This window comes from Musca vetustissima, unplaced genomic scaffold (genome assembly GCF_032173495.1).
Source record: "Musca vetustissima isolate MV318-11 ecotype Yass unplaced genomic scaffold, APGP_CSIRO_Mvet_v1 utg5835, whole genome shotgun sequence".
NCBI classification, from domain to species: domain Eukaryota; kingdom Metazoa; phylum Arthropoda; class Insecta; order Diptera; family Muscidae; genus Musca; species Musca vetustissima.
The window spans coordinates 49,031-71,316 of NW_026883122.1; the positions used below are offsets into that span (position 1 = coordinate 49,031).

At 34.4% G+C, this 22,286-nt stretch overlaps 1 protein-coding gene across 1 annotated transcript; it reads right to left on the bottom strand.

Annotated features, from left to right (window-relative positions):
* Positions 1 to 7,192: 7,192 nt before the first annotated feature.
* LOC133329872 (prolyl 4-hydroxylase subunit alpha-1) lies at positions 7,193 to 21,935 on the bottom strand. The gene is made up of 7 exons (XM_061538333.1): positions 21,709 to 21,935; positions 15,670 to 15,824; positions 10,905 to 11,049; positions 7,724 to 8,471; positions 7,583 to 7,639; positions 7,339 to 7,504; positions 7,193 to 7,269 (listed from the first exon to the last, which is right to left on the bottom strand). The coding sequence occupies exons 1-7, from the start codon at positions 21,933 to 21,935 to the stop codon at positions 7,193 to 7,195; spliced, it is 1,575 nt and encodes a 524-aa protein (XP_061394317.1).
* Between the last annotated feature and the right edge of the window lie 351 nt (positions 21,936 to 22,286).

A 22,286-nucleotide genomic window follows, 5' to 3' on the forward strand; every position in this document is an offset into this window, starting at 1 on the left:
TTATACAGTAGTTTTGACTTGATGGGCAAACAACATTTGCAATTATTTGTGTGCAGAGTCAAAAGTGCAGATATCGCAAATCTCTTACCAGGCTCAACGCGCTCGCAAATTAAATAACTGCATAAAAATGCCACAATGTTAAATTTTCTGAAATACGTGATTAAGGAAGGCTATTTTTTGCATTAAAAACAATAGTCCTTTTCTGTCGTTTTCGACGATGTGTAAAAAATAACAACTGTTTTATAATTCATGTGCTGCTAAATACAATAATTTTAAGTAAGTACAAATGTGAAAATGTGCAGGTATCAATTGCGCGCTCAAACGAAATATTTGAGTGTGAATGTGTAGCTATATACAAGGCAGGTAAATCAAAACGAGTGTATTATGCTGCTTTTCACACTTTTGTACGAATACTTTTTCTGGTAGCAAATGATTGCCAAACGACATTTTTCCTGTTAGAAAAAATTGTGAAAACATAGAGCGTGGAATACATATAGAAAATAAAGAAAATATCCGAAGAAGCGATGGTATTGAATTATCAACCAAATGTTTGTGTTTATGGTTTTTGTAAACACTTCAAGTATGTGTGGTTAGCTGCATTTTTTTTTTAAATATTACTTAAATAGGAGCCTATCATTTCCTTGCTCCAGAAGATATTTCGTCTAATTTTCCCTGAACATGTCCGGACCAACCTTTATGATTGTTGTCGAAGAATGGCATTATAGACTTTTTATTCTGAAATAATTGAACTTGGGTATCTTTACCGAAAGCAACAATAAAACTATCGATTGTTATTGTCTTTAAAGGCCAACCGAGTGTTTCTTCAGTTTTGTTTTGATTTCAATGCCTTTTGGACAAACCCACCGAACTTTTCATGGATTGGCTATGATGGAAGATTTTTCAATGATTTCCTCCACTCGTGAATCAATTAATTGTCATTTATTATACCACATGTATTTGGCCACCCACTCTTAGGACGTTAATACAAAAGTGACACAAAAGACAATATTCATTTTTTCGTTTTTTTGGTAATATAAAAGTTTTATTAGGATCCGTATAAACAATATACTGAATATGTATCACCATTGTAATTGCCATCACAAGAGTGCAAATTTATCTATTTATTTGTCAATACTGGCAACACTATTCTAGCTCGAGCTCAGTTTATTTTTGCATATCTTTGTGCCGGTTGTGTGATCTCGTTGCTGGTGTCGTGTTACGCGTTTGCTTTCGGAAATATTCATTTGTGCGGTGTTATAATTGTTTTTAACAATTCCTTAAATAAAATATTACGTGTGTTTAATGAAGTGTTTAAGTGTTTCATTTATAAATGTATTTTTTCCGGGCCACAAATGGTGCTTGCTAAAGTATTGGCAGTATTCTCGTCGTTGAGGACATCGTTGTTGTTTTTTCGGCTGCTCTCCAACCTCAGTGAATCCAAGTGAAAAGTGCAAAGAATTATTTCGTTCGTTCGTGTTTCTTTCGTGGAGTGCATGTTCGTTTCTTGTGTCGTTTTTTTCGGTTTTGTTTTGGTTGTCATTCGTCGCTCGATCTCTTCCGTTCTGTCGTTGTACTCTTATTGGAAACTAATCTCTTAAATTTTACAACGGATGATGGTAACTTTGTAACTTGATGTTTATTTTGATTTGTATGCGTAGCAAGTATAGATGTAATGAATTTGTGAAACAAAAGGAAATTACCTTTCTGCGAGTATTAATTTACGAGTAACAGTGTTAGGGAATTTTGTTATTTTTTTCCTAATTTATTAAATTACATTTTTTAGTTTGAAGGAAATACAAATAAATTTGAATAGAAAAGCTAGTAAAACACAGTAGTGTTCGATAATGTTACAATAAAGTGGGATTTACTTAAACTCAACAGGCAAATATAAAGACGTTTAAATTTCTGCCCCTCTTTATAGCTAATTATAAAACGTAGAACAATGCAAAATTCGATTAACCACTTTTTAACGCATTACCACACTAGAAGGCGGAAATATAGCACTTATCGCTTTTAAATTTTCCATAAGGATCCTGGTATGGTCAAGAACAACTGCTATAATTTTCGGCGATGATCAGATAATAATTTTGGGATGAATTGGACCAAAAACTTAATTTTTTGTGTTTTTTCGAGTCGATCTATAGACCACAATTGAAAGTCGAACATCACAAAACAAACCACCGTGGAGGCAATCTGGACAAGTAATTAGAAGGGCTGTACTGAATATTAGTAATATTTGGAATATATGTCATTATAAGGAAGGGGTGCTGTTTATTTCTAATTGGGCAAAAGGGTGAAACTATTACGAAATATTGCCCAGGCTCGGAATAAAAATCCACAGAATGTTTGAGTTCCGTGGTAGTTGTGTAGGGTATCGTATGGTCGGCCCCGTCCGACTATACTGCTCCGCTCACTGGTTATAAATCCAATATCAGGCGAATGGAACGTCTGATTTGAAACAAACCTTGCACAACCTATCACCTTTACCAAGCCTATATCAACTCCGAAGTTGAGACCCGTCTGCACTATTCTCTGGTACGTCACAACATTTTCAATATTTATAAATCCAATATCAGGCGAATGGAGTGTCCACTTTGAACCAAACTTTGAACAATCTTTTATCTTTACCAAGCCCACATCAACTCCGAAGGTGGGACCCGTCTTATATAAAATGTTCTTATATCCGTGTACCTTACATAAAAAGGTATAATAAAAACTGTATGTAACTCTTAAACCTTCGCGCTAATCAATACTAATTTATTTTGCTTTGAAGCACATCTCGAATTGTTTAACCTCATCTCGATTTTAAATTAATAATCTTTGTCAAATCTTTTTAATGTAAATCACGTTCTTCTTGTCTTGTTATATAATGCTCCTTTACGCCCTTATGCATCGTAAGATTTATGTGTGGTTCCCATAAATGAATGTGTCCCAATACTTTCTGGTAGCAAATTATTGCCATACGTCATTTTTCTTGTGCTAAAAATGTGTGAAAACATATCGAGAATATAGTAAAGTATCCGAATCGATCGATGGTATTGAATAAGTAACCATACGTTTGTGTTTCTTGTTTTAATAAACACTTGAAAATGTTATATTAAGGTGTAAGAATACTGTGCAAAATACTGTGTTTAACTTCATTGTTGTAAATATATGAAATTTCTTTCCCTGGGCGTCTTACACTTCTGCGGCAATCGTTACAGAAAAAGGAACTTATTTTCTTTTCATAGCTCCAGAAGATATTTCGTCTATTTTTTTCCTCCACGTGTTCGGAACAACCAATATGGTTGTTTTCGAAAAATGCCACCATCAGTTTTTTTTACAAAGCAATTGAACATTATTTGTAAATCATTTTGTAATTGCGTACATATTAGTCTTCTTATTAAATGGGGTCTCTTTACCGACAGCAATAATGGGACAATAGGTTGTTTTGTCTATTTAAACAAATGCACAGCTTTTTCCAGGTATTTGGTAATTATCGAAGATTCTACAATAATATATAATAATATGTACTTTTCAATAAATTTTTGTTCATATTTTTTAAATGCTTGAAATTACAGGTAAATATTAGGAAATACAAAATTTACTTATTTATTTGGCTAGCCACACTTTAACACAAAAACAAAATATTGCTTAAATTTTAAAGTTTTTTTAGCCTCTCAGTTCTAAGAAGGTTTCGTATAAACAACATACGGAATATCACCGCTGTAATTGCCATCACAAGAGTGCAAATTTATCTATTCAGTAGTCACTTCTGGCAACACTATTCTAGCTCGAGCTCAGTTTATTTTTGCATTTCTTCGTGTCGGTTGTGTGTTCTCGTTGGTCGTGTCGTGTTACGCGTTTTCTTTCAATTAAATTAGGAAATATTCGTTTGTGCGGTTTTATAATGGTTTTTAACAAATCCTTGAATAAAATATTACGTGTGTTTAAAGAAGTGTTTAAATGTTTTATTTATAAATGTATTTTTTTCCGGGTCACAAATGGTGTTCGCTAAAGTTATTAGCAATTTGCTTGTCGTTGGGGACATCGTTGTTGTTTTTTCCCGGCTGCTCTCCAATATCAGTTGTGCCGAGTGAAAAGTGCAAATATGAATTTCATTCGCTCGTGTTTCTTTCGTGGAGTGCATGTTCATTTCTTTGTGTCGTTTTTTTTTCTGTTTTGTTTTGGTTGTCGTTCGTCGCTCGATCTCTTTCGTTCTGTTGTTGAACTCTTATTGGAAACTAATCTCTTAAATTTACAACGGATGTTGGTAAGTTAGTAACTTGATGTTTATTTTGATTTGTATGTGTAGCAAGGATGGATGTAATGAATTTGTGAAAAAAGAAAATTGTTTTCTGCGAATAATAAATGTTGAGTAACAGAGTTTAGGAATCTTGTTATTGTTTCTAATTTACGAAATTAATTTTTTTTATTTTGAAGGACATACAAATGAATTTGAATAGAGAATCTAGTAATGCAATGTAGTGCACTACGAGAATGAATCTGCGATTCCATCCACTCTTTTTTAACCAATTGTAAAACGTAGAACAGTGCAAAATTCGATTAACCACTTGTTTATGATTCTGTTTGGTATGTAGCATGCAATATAGCTCACAATGAAAGCCCGAAAGTTGGTGGTATATGAAAGGCACTCTTAAGCCTTTTATACCAACAATTGAAAAAGGAGTCACATGTTAAGTTATTTCTGTGTTTAATTTTGATTTTCTATGTTCTAAAAAGTTAATAAAGCAACACTAAGCAATAGAAAGTAATTGACAGACTCATAAACACGATTTTACTAACTTCTCTTAAAAATGATTAAGCTGGGTCTGATAGTACGTACGTTTTTTAACCTGCAATAATGTATATAGGCGTAGCATTTTAGGTTAACCATTGAAATGCAGCAGAAGAAGTTAAATATTAAGATCATATCAATTGGAATGATTTGTCGGAACTATATCAAAAACGGGACCGACTTGAATAAAACTAAATTCAAGTCGAATAAAGATATATAAGGGATTTATATATTATTTAAGATTTCGTAGCAATCACAAAAACGTATAGAATCCATATTTCGGTAACATTTCGGACAAATCTGTCGTCTTTTTTTATAATTTACAATTTATTAGAAATATTTTAGTATCTGTAGGTTTTCAGAACAATGTTCGGAAAAAGTGAAAAGGTCTAAAAAATGCGTATATCGATTTCTTGTCCTTGTATTTTAGAAAGCTAACAGTTTACGAGGTATATTTTTTAAAAGAAACAAATTTCGTCTGTCGTGTTCGGATTACAGTTCAAGAAAATATGGACATAATAGACGCATAATGGCTCGAGATAAACGGACGGCATGTTTTACAAAAATATAACTCGTTCGATTCGATTGCAGACATGTCATCTGTAAATGAATTTGCTATAGCCGCATAGAGCTTTTTCGTCGTAAGTTTTGAAGTTACCAGAATAAATTCATCGCACAATGACATATGGCGATTTTCCCAGACTATGAACTCGGGTTTCAAGGTCTGGCGTACATCTATGCAGAAAACTATCAATATAGGTCCATGTTTTGACATAGATCCCATACAAAATCCCGCCCCTTTCCCTATAAATAAATAATAAATCTGTGCCCAATATAATAAATATAAGACCATGTTTAGACATATCCGCCTATTTTGCCTCCTCCTCCTCCTTTGGATTTCCATATTTTGGAAGTTGCACAAGATTTCCAATAGAGGCCCATGGTTTGACATAGACCCAATATACAGGCCCACAATATTATAGTTATTTTTTAAAATTTACCGCATTTTCCAATAGCTGTGGCTGCAATTTTGTCATCCTGAATTCCTGTTGAATTAAAAACTATTCAAGTTTTTACATAGTCCCCATACAATTGCTCGCTCTATTTTTAGTATGTTGAAGGTTTATGCCGCATATTTCCAACAAATTGGTTTAATTTGTTTCCAAGTTCTAGTTGGCTGAAAATATTTTTGCACGGGTTTTTGGAAATAGGTCCATGGTTTGATATTTTGCATCCCAGACTATCGAAGGTGATAAATATATTTTACTAGCTGAACCAGTGGCGCTTCGCTGCCCCTACTTAAGTATTAACATAGGGTAGTCCACATAAATGCAATGTTTTTTTTTTAAAGAACCTACCATTTGATGGAAGTTACCCTTCTGCAAAACCTACTGCAGTACCCTTCATTCCCATTACCACCTTTACATAACAACCAGTTTGCCAATAATATGGTTTGAATCCCTTTCTCGCTCCGATTAATATCACAAAGATCCCTGCTGCATAATCCTTGCTAGCTTGAAATTTTGTATCTTTGTTTTATTGCCAAAAAAGGGTTTCAAAAATAATACATCACAACTTTATATTTTTACCGAACCAATATTTTTACCGACGTAAAAATTTTGAAACCTAAAAACAAAAAAAAAAATCTAATTGAAATGTTTTTTTTTTCAAACTGACAAAATGATTATTAGTCGAAAATTCTTGATTTGAATTAATTTTTTAAATCCTGGTCATTTAAGATTGAATGTGTAATACAGACTGAGTATAATACACACGTTTATGAACCAATTTATTTAAGATATGCATAGAAACTATATATTAGTTCAGAGGTATGCTTACTTTTGATGCTATAAATAAATATACATAAATATGTCAGCAGAAAATTTTCAATGGAGAACCATGTTTTTGCATAGACTCCACATTAACATTCCACCCCGACATTCGTTATGACCTTAGCTGCAATTTCCCACTGAAGTGATGATGCTTTGATGCTTTTAGCCGTATTTGACATATTTTTCAACGTAGGTCGATGTGATTTTTTAGCCCCATACAATGGTCCAGCTTAATATTCGGTATATTCTTTTTCAAACTGAGTATCTGTAATTTTGTATTTTATTTTCTCTTTATATTTCAATGGACCACATTTCTTATTAATTTTTACAATTGTTCAAAAGGGTACTATTTATGGTTCGATTTGCAATCAATTATACATTCGTGCCACTTGTCCGAGGTCTGCCATATGAACTACTCATACCTCTTAGTAAAATTTCCCAAAAACTCGTGTGCCTTCTCTATGATTACATAATGTGAATATGGCAAAGACTTCGAAAAAGGAACGAGGTTATAAAACAATATTTTTATTTATATCTAAAAATATTATATTTATTTGAATTAATTTCTTATTTACATAGATTTTTACAAAATTGCATCGTTTGTCAAGCCACAGGGTCTTGCTATATCCTGAAACCCGGAATGGGACCATATGTTAGCAACTGTAAAAGAAAACATAACAATGAAATTAATAAAATACAATCTTAACCATCACTAAAATGAAAACATACTTCGTTTGGTACCCTTCAGGACAGGACATCCCCCATGTAATGTTCTTGGATCTGGGTCGACAGATCTGTGTAGATTGGGCCACATCACCATGGCACCTTTTACGGGTTTCAAATATACATCCAATTCAGGAAAAATGGTATAACCACCTTGGGTGACATCAGAGAGCTAATGTGAATAAAGGAGGATGTTTTAATATTAAGGTTTATTTTACTTACAAAAAATATTAAGTTATATTTTACTTACATAAAACATACTGGTTGTAATTCTATCGCCATAAAGGCCAGCAACAAGTTCAGTGTTCTATAGAGGTAACTCAATAAAAAAAATTAACTGTTCGACTGTTCAAAAAAAAAATATTTAATTTAATAATTATTCCCAACTTACATTCATGTAATCATAATGCGGTACATACAGGCCTCCAATACCATAATTCGCAACCTGCATTTGTTCCACATTGGTCATATTAAAGCCGGTAATAAGACCAACTAAACGATACATATAAGCCGAGATGGGAGTTTCTCGTGGAGCCACCCATGTTTGCTGACTTACACGTTTTTCGGTGACTTCATTTTCTCCAGGTGCCTTTATAACTTCAGATCGGAAAAATCGCTGCTTAGCATGATCGAATAATTTTGTAACTTGTTCATCATTAAGTAGATTATGATAGAGGCGTATATACGGTTCCATGAGCAACGGTTCAACTTGTAATGGATTAAGAACAAAATATGGATGTATTTTCGAATCTAAGTAACAGCTTAGTTTTGTAATATTCTTAGATTTTCCCTGACACAATCTGGCATAATTTTGATGACGATCACTCTCCTTGAAGGGTGTGTATTTTTCTTTGTCATACGTTAATCGGTTTAACATTTTCATTGTCAATTTAGTGTCCGCATTTTTCGAAATGGCATTTAAGTGCTGTTGAGCTTTTTCTTTGTCGCCCATCGAATGGTGTACTCTGGCCAAATGTTCTTTAATTTGTGTCGCAAAGTAATCTTTAATATCTGCGGAATCATTGCTGTTCTGTAATTTTCTATCGGCTTGTTGAAGCCAATTTACGGCTAAATCCATGCGGAATTCATCCATTAGTGTTGTCGCTATTTCGAGGCATTCCCTCCAGTTGAGCGGTTGACTGGAAAGAAAAAATGAGGATATAAAATAGAAGTAAAACAATAAAAAATTGCGTCAAGTTCGGCCAAGGCGAACTTTGAAAATAAGGTACGAACTTCGAATGCATGATATAAAAAAATATGGACCTATATTAAAAGAGAAGTTCCACTTCGATGAGCAAATGCAAATAAATCTTCAAAATAGGGAACCGAACCCTTATAACAGGAATATGCCCTAACATGGCCCTAAAATTTAACCCGGGCTTTACTTTTTTCATAAGGCTATGCCGAAACTTGGACCTGTGTCAAAAATGTTCAGTACACAATTTTTTTTTTTTTTTTTTGATAATGCTTACAAAATGAGGCGGGACAATATCAACTTACTGCCAATTCGGACAGAAAATAAGGCCCTTTATTTGGGGGCAAGTGGATCTATATGGACATTTTTCTGCATATAAGATTAAGATGTTTTTCAGACTCCAAGAACCCAGAATGCAAAATTACAGTCACTTCGGTGGGGAAATGACCCTTCAAAATGTCGAATATGGTGCGGGGCCTTTATATTTGAGCTATGTCAAAGCTAGGTCCAAAATTGTTTGCGAATATATTTTTCCCACTCAAAGAACTTGGAATGCTAATTTACACCCACTTCTTGGGAAAATGCGGCTAAAAACTTCAAAATACAGAAAATAGAACGGGACCTTTATATGGCGGTATGTAAAAACATGACCTATATCGATTTTTGGCAAAGATATGTTTTTATCCTACGAGAACCCGGAAGTCAAATTACAGACACTTCGTTGGGAAAATGAGATTAAAACCTACAAAATACCGAAAATATTACGGGACCCTTATATGAGAAATATCTCATTACTGGGAACTTCATCAAAAATTGTCTGCGAAGATGTCTTTACAGCCACTTCGTTGGGAAAGGTCGGTTAAAACTTTCATAAAATTGAAAATGGGTGCTGGCCCTTTATATTAGAGTTATGTCAACATATGAACCTATACTGAGAATATTTTGCCAATGAAACTAAATCCTTTAAAATGGGTGGGATCTTTATTTGGTGGTCTAAACATGTAGCTTTTCCGATGTTTATACCCTTCACCACACTGTGGTACAGGGTATTATGTCTTTGTGCATATGTTTGTAACAGGCAAAAGGAATCGAGATAGACCCATGGTTTTTTTGAGAATATGCATAGAATCACTTTCTGAGTCGATTTATGCATGTCCGTCTGTCCATCCGTCCGTCCATGTATTTTTGTGCGACCTGTACTCATTTATGATCCGATTTGGAATTTGTGCACAATGTTCTATTTTCACGATATTTTGTTGTTGAAATCGGTACAGATCCCTCATATATTTTTGTCCGATCTTATGCAAATGGTGCGAATGGAGGAGCCTATGTCTGTTCGCTTTTCATGAAATATTGTCTAGCGTATTGGATTGAAGGCGTTTCAGGTTTAGATATACCTTTCATATTTTTTTATAACTAAAGTTTGTCTGATTAGGACGAATTAGTGCACAATGGCTCCTTGCTGTTTTCTTTTGAAAATTTGTTTTTCGCCCTCCAAGAACCCAACTAAACAATAATCTTTTAAATATCCTCTCAATATCTTAGATTGAAGAACATTGAAGGACATTGACAATTTACCTTCTAATTGTTCTTCAATATGATGAATAATCTGATGATATTCTATAATCATCAGACCTCGAGAATAGTAGATCTATAGACAGCCTTCTATATAAAATATACATCCTAAAGGTATTCTGTAATAACACAAGCCTGAATATCTCCTATAAACAGTGGACCTTATGTGGATCTTCAATAAAATTCTAAAGATCGTTTACCAAAAATTTTTCCTTATAGACTTCGGACACTTTTCTGTTTTCGGCATACGTTTAGAAGATTTTTTTCTCGGAAAACTTCGTGCAGCCCTGCTATATACTGTACGAATTCCTGAATGCCTTCTGAAGATCTTCTACGAATGTTATATAATTGGAAAATAATATTCTTAAGAGCATTCTGACTAAGTTTAGAATTAATGCAAAATTCTATTGAAAATTTTCCATTAACGACACAGCCCGGGAATCGTTATTGGAAACGTCTTACGAATTACTAAAGTGGTAAAAATTTAAATGTATTAATTTATCTAAATAAAAAAAACTGAATTACAGATTTTTTAAATATTTTGTAATAAAGTTCATACTAATTTTGAAACATATTTGTCTACCACAATATTGCCCTTATGTCATATCCATCACATTCACAATCCATTATATATTTTTCTCCTCCAATCTACTTTCACATTTATTTATATGACTAACGAAAAATGTAACTGTTGTTGTTATACACTCGGTTTTCGCTTCATTGAAATTTTTTGTTGAATTTAATTTTAAATTAAACCACCACATCTCATCATCATCATCACCGTCATAACCAACTAACTCACCCGTAACCCTTGCCATTGGCCATATCCTCTGGATCGATATCATAGATATCCTGCAACCTGGCTAAACCAAGTATGGCTCCCCTTAGTTCATTTTCATCCGGCAATGGTGATTTTTTTCTTAATTGGGTCAACGAGTCCATTAGTTCTAAAAATAGACGACGAAACGAAAAAAATGAGAACGTGAATAACAAAGTTATATGATGAATGGGTAACAAACATATTTTTCTATTTTAGATACATATATGGATATAAGGGTTGAGTGGTAATAAAATTGTAGAATAGATAAATATAAACTAAATTAAAAATGATTATACATTTCGTGTTGGTTCTGAAAGGTTGCGCAAGGACTCCGTTAACATGGAGTTAACATCTTATATCATTAACAACGGACCAGTACAATTAGAGGAACATTTTTCATATACGAGGTGCGATCAAAGAAATAAACCGTTTATTAAGTCATCAATAACTATTTCGGCGCCTTTAAAGTAACCCATCAGAATTCTCGAAACGCTTCTGACACACACTTCTTGATATAGCACCTGGCCGGATATATGGTATTTGTGACATTAAACGAGGTGTTTTTTTGCTCGAATTTTACTAACATGCAATGTCTCTATGTTCGCCATGGAATGTCTCTATGTTCGCCAGGTCTGAACTTTTTATAACCAACACAATGAGGAAATGAGAAGATGTGGACGATGCCGATTATATTATACACAAGATACGGCATTACAAATGTTCCTCTGTAATGATTCTGGTTATATGTGCACATAATCCTCTCGATCGGACCGAAAAAGTATCATCCATGGACCCTTAAATAAAAATCGAACAAAACTGCCGATTTCCTCTCGGAGGAAACTGTATAGTACAATTACATACTGCCGATTTCCTCTCGGAGGAAAATGTATAGTACAATTACATACAAAACATTTAAAGCAAAATTTATATACACTATTCACGCAGGGATTATATTGCACATAAAATCGGAGTATATATGGGAGCGATATTTAAATCTGGACCGATTTTAACAAAATGAAAATGTCGTTCTTCCAAACTCTTGAAACTCATCATTATAGCCTCAATGACCTCCTGCGAGATGTTCATGTTCGTCGTATTTGGTCTACCTTCGTGGAATCTGATACAAATATATAGGGTAGCTATAAATCTGAACAGATTTCTACCAATTTCCAAAAGGTTTCTCCTTGAGTCATATAACAGCTGATTATACCGGTTAATATTTATAGAATTAAATGGCTATAAAGGACGCAATTATGACCCGAACATTACGAAATTTTACACGAAAAAAGGGAACTGATCAAGCAACAAGCATGGATCTTTTCATCGGACCCAGGCTTTTGTGTGAAAACGGCAAAGTTTGCATTCTATGCCGTATATATTTGCTCCTCACGGACTTTGACTTTGACCAGTGAAGTTTACAATATATCCTAAAGGAGTGGTTGATCGTTAAGTTGGCACAAATTATTATACCCTACACAAATATATTGTAAGCGCATTATAGCTTTGTGTGGCCAAGAGTTTATAACGCCTCTAAATATTGCTCCTAGTCCCACCTTTTAAAATACCGATCGTCATATCTCGACTAGCTGAGTCGATCTAGACATGTGTGTCCGTCTGTGTACTATGATCAACATCGAAACGAACATCGAAATTTTACACAGAGAAAGAGGTCTTACCATAGAATAAGCATGACTATTTTGATGAAGATCTGTCAATATTTAGCGGCTCAAATGGACCCATAATATTGTGTCAAAAATTACAAAATTGTTATTCTATGGCGTATATATTCACTCCTAAAGGGCTCTAGACCACATAACAACAATTCGGACATCATCAATTTTCCATGGGGAAAGGCGATCTGACCAACTAACTTAAATGTCCGTCATGTTAATGAACGGTCAATATTTAGCGGGTTAAAATAAACAGCAATTTTTTCGTGTAAAATAACAAAATTTGAATCTTTGGAAGTAACTGTTTAGACACTTAGAGCTCAGTGGTGGTTGTTTAGGGTATTAAATGGTCGGCCCCGTCCGATTATATTGCTCCATTCACTGCTTGCTGCATTTCTTGTCAACTGCTTGGTTTATCATTTCTACACTTAAATCCTTGAAATATTCACATTAGGCCCTATAAATAATATATGTATATATATTAGGTTGGGGGAAACGAAATCCATTATTTTTATATGAACTATAGAACTTCATTTAACATGCTTCGGAATGTCGGGCCAATGCTTTAGGGTATCATTTGGGCATAATCAGCAATAACTTAATATTTTGGAATTTCACTTTAGAAAATATTGGTATACGTTTTAGGGTAGTCCATAAGCTTCGCTACATCGGAAGTTCGATATTTTCAGAAGTTAGTTTTTTCAACCAAATTTTCTGCATATTTATATTTTCAATTCTTATTAAGTAGAAAATCTCCTTACCAAAAATAATAGATTTCTCAATAATTGGGACAGGTTTTTTTAATAGAATTGGTTCTAATATGATTTGTCGGGTTCTTCTGGGATGTAAAATCTGCCTACCAAAAATTATCAATATTGGCTTATCGTTACCATATAATTTGAGCACCCTATTTTCGGTATTTTAAAGGTTTTAGCCTCTATATATATAGTCCCCATATAAAGTTGAAGTGATGAACCTATATAGCCAATAGAAGCACTCAATCTACATATGTCATGAATCAAATTGAATAATCCATTATCTTCATGTGAAATCATATGAACATAATCATATTCATATGTTAGCATTAGTCAGCCATCTAGACGGACATTCGCAAACCGATTCTAAATTATGTGAAACAGATTTTGGTCCATAGAAACTTGAGGTCTAACATCAAGTTTTAGTTGAGGAACATTTTAACATAGCAAAGTATTTGACCCTTATAAGGCCGATGGTACACAAATTATGACTTGACATAGATCTACGAAAATTGTAATGTAACACAAAGTCTCAGCTATTTTTAAGAATGGATGTGAAAACCCTATTTCTGAGTCGTTTGTGTCATGGTTTGTATCATGGTACCCTAGAAGAAAATTAGCATAGGATCTAGAAAAGATTATAAGTACCAATCCGTTATTCGAAACTTTTCAACGCCATTTATGATGTCTAGTTATTTTTAGACCCTTTGTATACCCAACCCATTATTTGAATGAAAGTTTGTTCATTTAATACCACCATTTACATAAAGTTACCTATATCTATAGATGTATGTGATGTATGTGCACATACTGGCAACAGGTATTGTTTTCAAGTATTCATTACACTGTGCGACACGAACATTTTTCAGGGGTTCTAATGTACCAATTCCGTTTAGTTGGAGTCCCTGGACCACGAATATACCTTTGGTTTTTCTGGGTCACTTCGAAAATTAGTTTTATAACGGTAAATGTAGAGAAAAACGTGGTTTCATAGATTTTCACTTTGAAAAGCGTATAACTTATTATCTTTCTAACGGATTTATATTATTATTTTTTTCTTTCGAAGAGTAGAATTTTTTCTTTCAAACAATGTATATATTTGGTAAATCGGTTGAGGATTGCCTGAGTTACAGTGGTTGAAATGTGAAAAAATACGCATAAAATGACAAAATTTAGTTTTCTTCGAACTGTACGAAGAAATTATGACATCAAGCCGTATAAGTTTTATCATATTACGGGGAAGACAATTAAATAAGCTTTCGAAAATGCGAAAAATGAAAAAAATCGGTTAAAAAATGGACGACTTATACACATTTTTGTATTGATTCTATGCATATTCTCTAAAGGAAATATGCGTCTATCTCGTTTCCTCGTTTCCACATTATGTTTGTAACAGACAAAAGAAAATGAGATAGACGCATATTTCCTTTAGAGAATATGCATAGAATCAATACAAAAATGTGTATAAGTCGTCCATTTTTTAACCAATTTTTTTAATTTTTCGCATTTTCGAAAGCTTATTTAATTGTCTTCCCCGTAATATAATAAAACTTATACGGCTTGATGTCATAATTTCTTCGTACAGTCCGAAGAAAAATAAATTTTGTCATTTTATGCGTATTTTTTCACATTTCAACCACTGTAACTCAGGCAATCCTCAACCGATTTACCAAATATATACCTTGTATGAAAGAAAAAATTCTACTCTTCGAATGAAAAAAAGAATGATATAAATCCGTTAGAAAGAAAAGAAGTTATACGCGTTTCAAAGTGAAAATCTATGAAACCACGTTTTTCTCTACATTTACCGTTATAAAACTAATTTTCGAAGTGACCCAGAAAAACCAAAGGTATATTCGTGGTCCAGGGACTCCAACTAAACGGAATTGGTACATTAGAACCCTTGAAAAAAATTTTTGTTTTGTTTTGTATCACAGTGTTATTATAACTGGTGGCTGCTTTGGGACAATAGGACAATACACTGAATGAACATTCAGCTAGCTATGTCATTCGTCCAACGACGAGGACGACAACACCAATTTCTGTATCAGTATGTATGGTATTAATGGAATAACTCACATGTTTATTGGGGGTTGATTTATGTACGTACATCCAAAACTTATTTTTAGCTTAGATATATATTTTCTTTATTAGGTGTGTTCCTTTGTTTAATAAAAACACCCAAACGCCCATTATCAAAATTTCTCCAATTTTTCACATTATAATTTTCCACTCACACATCTTATAGCTTTAATTTGTGAATCTTCTATTTTTCTCGATTTTTATAAACTTTCAATGGAATACAACTATTGTCATACATACCCTCTGAAACATCGTTGAATCTCAACAAATCGGCAACATCCTTCCAATCTCTGACCACACGTTCAATTAATGTAAAAGCATTGATGGGATTTCCTAAATAATCTTCCAGATCCTGCTCAGCTTTTTCATGTTGAAATTTAATACGTTCCATAAATCTAAGTTTGTCGAACAACAGGAGCAACGACGACAACAACAAGCAGTTAGTTAGCCAGTGAAAAAGCCAAATGGAGTCCCGTTGAATGAAAATTAAAAGCGCCAAGGACAAAAATAGAATACAAGAGAAATAGAATGAAAAACGAAATTAGAAAAAAAACATAGTAAATTATGAAAGGTCATAATATAGAACAGTTGTTCATTAGGAAAACAACAGGTTTCTTAAATGAAAATTAATTTGAAAAATATAAGAAGAAGCAAAGAACAAAGGGATAAGGAAAATACGAATGAGAAACAAGTGAATAAGCGTTAAGTTCGGCCGGGCCGAACTTTGGATACCCTCCACCATAGATATACTGACAGGTACTAGAAATGAAAATATAGGGAACATATCAAAAAGTGGACCTATACCGACATTTCTAGGTAAACTATAATACAAATTTCAGAAATTTTTAATGGATAATTATACCCTCAGCCTTATTATTTCTTCCTAACTTAGTTCAAATTCGAAGATGGGGAATATCGGTCCACTCCTTCTGGTACCTCCCACACAGGGGCTAGGTTTAAATACGGTTATCCCGATTCCTCCACAGGTGATATAGTTACAACAGAGTCTTAGAACCAAACCCAAAACGCGGAACAAATTGCATAACTATTTTAATATAAAAAAGAGGTTATATGGGGACTACCCCATATAAATATAAATAAAAATTTTTTGTAGAAAAATTTGTTATTACAACTACAAAATACCAAATTTCAGCGAATTCGGTTGAAAAACGTGCTCAAGATCCTCAAAATAGCGAAAATTAGGGGTACCCTTATATGGGGGCTACCAGAAAAATTGGACCTATATTTATAATTTTCGGTGGAGATATTTGGCACCCAATAGGAACCAAATGTACCAAATTTCAGCGAAATCGGTTGAAAAACGCGCTCAAGAGCCCCAAAATACCGACATTTGGGGGGTACCCTTATATGGGGGCTATCCGAAAAAAATGGACCTATATTCATAATTTTTTGTGGAGAGATTTGGTACCTACTAAGAACTAATTCAGCGGAAAAATACGTTCAAAACACCCAAAATACTGAAAATTAGGAGGTACCGTTTTATGGGGGCTACCAGAAAAAGTGGACCTATATTTATAATTTTTTGTGGAGACATTGAGTACCCAATAAGAACCCAATGTACCAAATTTCAGCGAATTCGGTTGAAAAACGCGCTCAAGAACCCCAAAATACCGAAAATATGGGGGATACCCTTATATAAGAGCTATGCCTAAACGTGGACCGATAAAGCCGATCTTCGAACTTGACCTGCCTGCAGATAAAAGACGACTCTATGCAAAATTTTGGCGATCTATCTCAATTCGTTTAGACGCTAGAGTGATTACAACAGACAGACAGACGGACAAACGGACATGGCTAGATCGTCATAGAAATTTACGCTGATCAAGAATATATATACTTTATAGGGTCGGAAATGATTATTTCGATGAGTTACAAACGGAAAAACAAAATTAATATACCCTCCATATTATGGTGGAGGGTATAATAACAGTAAGATTTTAGGTTTATATATTGAGGTTTATATTTTAGGTTTATATGACTTTTCAAAAACCATCTAAGAGAGTAAAATTGAAACTGAAACGGCTTAAAAACTGGGGTTAAATGTATGGCTTTGATAATTAGTTAAAAACTCCATTACTTATAGCTTCGATAATAATTTAAAACCAGTGAGCGGAGCAGTATAGTCGGACGGGGCCGACCATACGATACCCTACACAACTACGACGGAGTTCTAATTTTCTAAAGAACTTTATTCCGAGCCTGGAAATATTACGTGACATTTGCACCCTCTTGTCCGATTAGAGGTCAATAGCACATCTTCCATACACTGACATATTTTCCGAATATTACTAATATTCATTACAGCCCTTCTTATTACTTGTCCAGATTGACTTCAGCGTGGGTTGTATGGTGATAATCGGCTTATAACTGTGGCCTATATATCGCTTCGAAAAATTGCAAACAAATTATGGTTTCTGTCCACTTCATCCCAAAATTATTATCTGATAATCACCGAAAATTACAAGCGCTATCCTTGACCATAACTGGAACCACATGGAAAATGTCAAATCGATCAGCGTTATATTTCCGCCCTCCAGTGTCGTAAGGGTTACTATATAATATCTAAATACGTAAGCACCTGTAAATATTTAAGTGTAACTACCACATCCGAGAACATACGACAATATAATTTGTATCAATTTAAAGGTCAGCCACTCATCTTGAATATACTATCAACATCTCGGGTTTAGGAGTAAATATATACGCCGTAGAATCCAAATTTTGTCATTTTTCACACAAAAGTCAGGGTCCATTTGACCCGCTAAATATTGACCGATCTTTATCAAAACAGGCATGCCTTTTCTTTGTCCCCTTCTCTATGTAAAATTTCACGATGTTCGGGCCATAATTGCGGCCTCTGGAGCGATCAGAAAACCGACAAAAATCTTGTATTTGGTCCATTTCATTCTCTAAATATTAACCGATCTTTACCAAAAACAATAGGGGTCTTCATTGACCAGAACCCACCCTACACACAAAATTTCGTGAAGATTGGTCCATAATTGTGGCCTGTATCGTGTTTACAAATTATAATGGACAGACGGACGGACACACATGTCTAGATCGACTCAGCTAGTCGAGATATGACGATCGGTATACTTAAAGGTGGTTCTAGGACCAATATTTCGCGGCGTTACAAACTCTTGGGGCTGCACAAAGCTATAATACCCTGACGATATATTTGTGTAGGGTATAAAAACTACGCCTTATAATTCTTGTTAAATTTTGTTTAAATCCACGCCTTATAATTCTTGATAATGTTTTTTATACCATCCACCATAGTATGGAGCGCATATTAATTTTGCATTTCCATTTGTAACTCATCGAAATAATCATTTCCGACCCTATAGAGTATATATATTCCTGATCAGCGTAAAATTCTGTGACGATATAGCCATGTCCGTCCGTCCGCCCGTCTGTCTGTTGTAATCACTCTAGCGTCTAAACGAATTGAGATAGATCGCCAAAATTTTGCAGGCAGGTCAAGTTTGAAGATGGGCTTTATCGGTCCACTTTTAGGCATAGCTCCCATATAAGGGTACGCCCCAAATTTCGGTAATTTGAGGTTCTTGAAACATGTTTTTCAACTGAATTTGGTACATTGAGTTCTTATTGGGTAGCAAATCTCTCCACTAAAAATTATAAATATGGGTCCATATTTTCGGATAGCCTATAATGGTACCCCCAATTTTGCGGTATTTTGGGGGGTTTGGTCGCATTTTTCCACCGAATTCGCTGAAATTCGGTACTTTGAGTTCTTATAGGGTAGCAAACCTCTATATAGGTCAATTTTTTTCGGGTAGCCCCCATATAAGGGTGCCCCCTAATTTTCGGTATTTTAGGGTTTTCAACCGAATTCGCTGAAATTTGGTACATTGGGTTCTTATTGGGTACTAAATTTCCCCACTAAAAATTATAAATATAGGTCCACTTTTTCTGGTAGTCCCCATATAAGGGTACCTCCCAATTCCCAGTTTTTGGGGTGTTTTGACCGAATTTTTTCACCGAATTGGCTGTAATTCAGTAATTTTAGTTCTTATTGGGTAGCAAATCTCTCCACTATAAATTATAAATATTGGTCCATTTTTTCGGGTAGCCCCCATATAAGGGTACCCCAAATTTTCGATATTTTGAGGTTCTTGTGCACGTTTTTCAACCAAATTCGCTGAAATTTGGAATTTTGTAGTCGTATATGGTAACAAATCTCCCCACTTAAAATTATTAATATTCACCCCCTTTTTAGGGGTAGTCCCCATATAACCCCCTTTTTATACCCTTCACCACTGTGTGGTACAGGGTATTATGTCTTTGTGCATATGTTTGTAACAGGCAAAAATAATCGAGATAGACCCATGGTTCCTTTTAAAAATATGCATAGAATCACTTTCTGAGTCGATTTATGCATGTTCGTCTGTCCGTCCGTCCATGTATTTTTGTTAACAAAATACAGGTCGCATTTATGATCCGATTTGGATGAAATTTGGCACAGGTCACTTAATTGGCCCAAGGACGAACTCTATTAAAAATGGGAAAAATCGGTTCAGATTTAGATATAGCTCCCATATACATTTTCGTCCGATTTAAGATAAATGGTTCACCAAAGTCCCTATATATCTTTCGATTTGCACGAAATTGTGTGCCAAGAATGATGTGTGCCAAGTTTCGAGAAAATCGGGTCAGATTTATATATAGCTCCAATATATATTTTTGCCCGATTTAAGGTAAATTAGGGTCCAACGACCCTATATATCTTTCGATTTGCACGAAATTTGGCATAGGGTACTGAATTTGGCCCAGAATGATGCGTGCTAAGTTTCGTGAAAATCGGTTCAGATTTAGATATAGCTTCAATATATATTTTCGACCGATTTAATTTAAATTGTGCACTAAAGACCAAAAGATTGGCCGATCGGCACACAATTTTGTACAATGTACTGTTACTATAACCTTTCGTGTGCCAAGTTTTCTTGAAATTGGTTAAGATTTACATATACCTTCTATATATATTTTTGTCCGATTTTAAGTAAATGGTACACTAAAGGCCCATACCTAGGCCGATTGACAAAACCTACAGAAATTAATAAAAATTAATATCTAGAAGTTTTTTTGAAATCGGTTCTGATTAGCTCCCATATATAATTTCGGCCTATTCATATTGACTTTACACCAAATAATCTATGGGTGGCTGGTTGAAACATTTTAAACACTGAAGCATACCAAAGAGCGTGTGTAAAGTTTGCTATAAATCTATTTACAAAATTTAGAATAGGTTGCCGAATGGCGTGTGATGCAATTGATGTTAGTCAGTTTACTTATAGATAAAGATCGCATATTTAAGTTCGTTCAAATTCAAATTTAATGTCCCTTTGAAAAGGCGACGTCTGTTAGGATACATATGTAGAATATTCCCAAAGCGGTGAAGGGTATCATATAGTCGGCCCAGTCCGACTATACTACTTTCCTTACTGGTTTATATTAAAATAGTTATCTGATGTTCTGTGTGTTGGGGTTGGGTAGTCGTTACGGGGAATAGTCAATTTTTACCCTACAAAGACTATCTAGCCATCTGTTGTAAGCATTCCGCCTTTTAAAGATATTGTGATAAATTTAGGCATCTCCTCAATATAGTGATACCTCCTGAAGGAAAGAATTGAGATAAACAATTAAAATATTGGGTTCAAAATTGGCATATACCGGTCATTAATTAGGCATATAATATATAATAATGATATCCCCAAATATTCACTATTTCCTATACTATGTAATCAATATTGGTCCCCCTTTAGGCATAGCCTCATATAACTTTGCAATCTAAAATACAGTAAACTCTACCATGCGTTATCAGTATCGGCCCACTTTTTGGATCTTACAGATTTTAGGAAAAATCGCCATTAAAAATTGCTGAAGTTTGTATTTGGTGCACATAATGGTTAACATAAATCGGTTTGTAGAATTATGCCCACAAAAATATTCGTTTAAAAAATCAACGCCTTATAGCTTTCTTATTAAAATTTAATGAAGATTTTTAATGACTTGAAAAATGTGCAAAATTTAATTTTTCTTTTAATGTATTGGTCACTAATGTCCTTTCTACTGTTCAAAATTTTTCACCAGCCACTTAATTCCCCAATTCAAATTTTCCACTAAGTGTTTTAGGCTTTTCCCACACATACACACACCCACCCTCACACACATTATTGTCGTCCATCATTCTTATTGCTAATCACAGAAATAAATGCCTCTCTCACCAGCACTTACCTTCGTATAATGGATATGTAATCCTCCAGTCCTTCTGAGTACTTCCGGAAACTTAACAACAACGATGACTCAATGCTATCCAAACGTTTTAAACTATCGATGGATGAATAGAATTCTCCATGTACCGGCAGATTTGATGGCAACAATAGCATCAGGAAAACCGATAGAGCCACATACGATACAAAAGGACGACAACGACGACGACAATATATCCTATTTGATGTCATGCTGAGAGATACCAACACTGAGGAGTGCCAATAATAATTCTAAACTAGATTATGGGTCCTGTGTTGGTGTCGATGTTTAAACGCTATTGGTTAAAAGGTCGTTGGATTTGGTATTGATGTTATTTGAGCCAGCCAACTACTACTTCTACTCGTCTTTTGGCTAAATAGTTGTTAGCTCTTCGAATGATACCAAAGATGGTTTGGCCGATGATGATGTTTTCTTGTTCAGGCTGATGATGTGATGTTGAATGTGTGCTGCTATTTGGGTAACTGAAATTCGAAAAATTTGTCTTATCGAGCACTACCATTGAAAGTGAATTGCCAAGAGTGTTTGTGGGGAGGAGAACATAA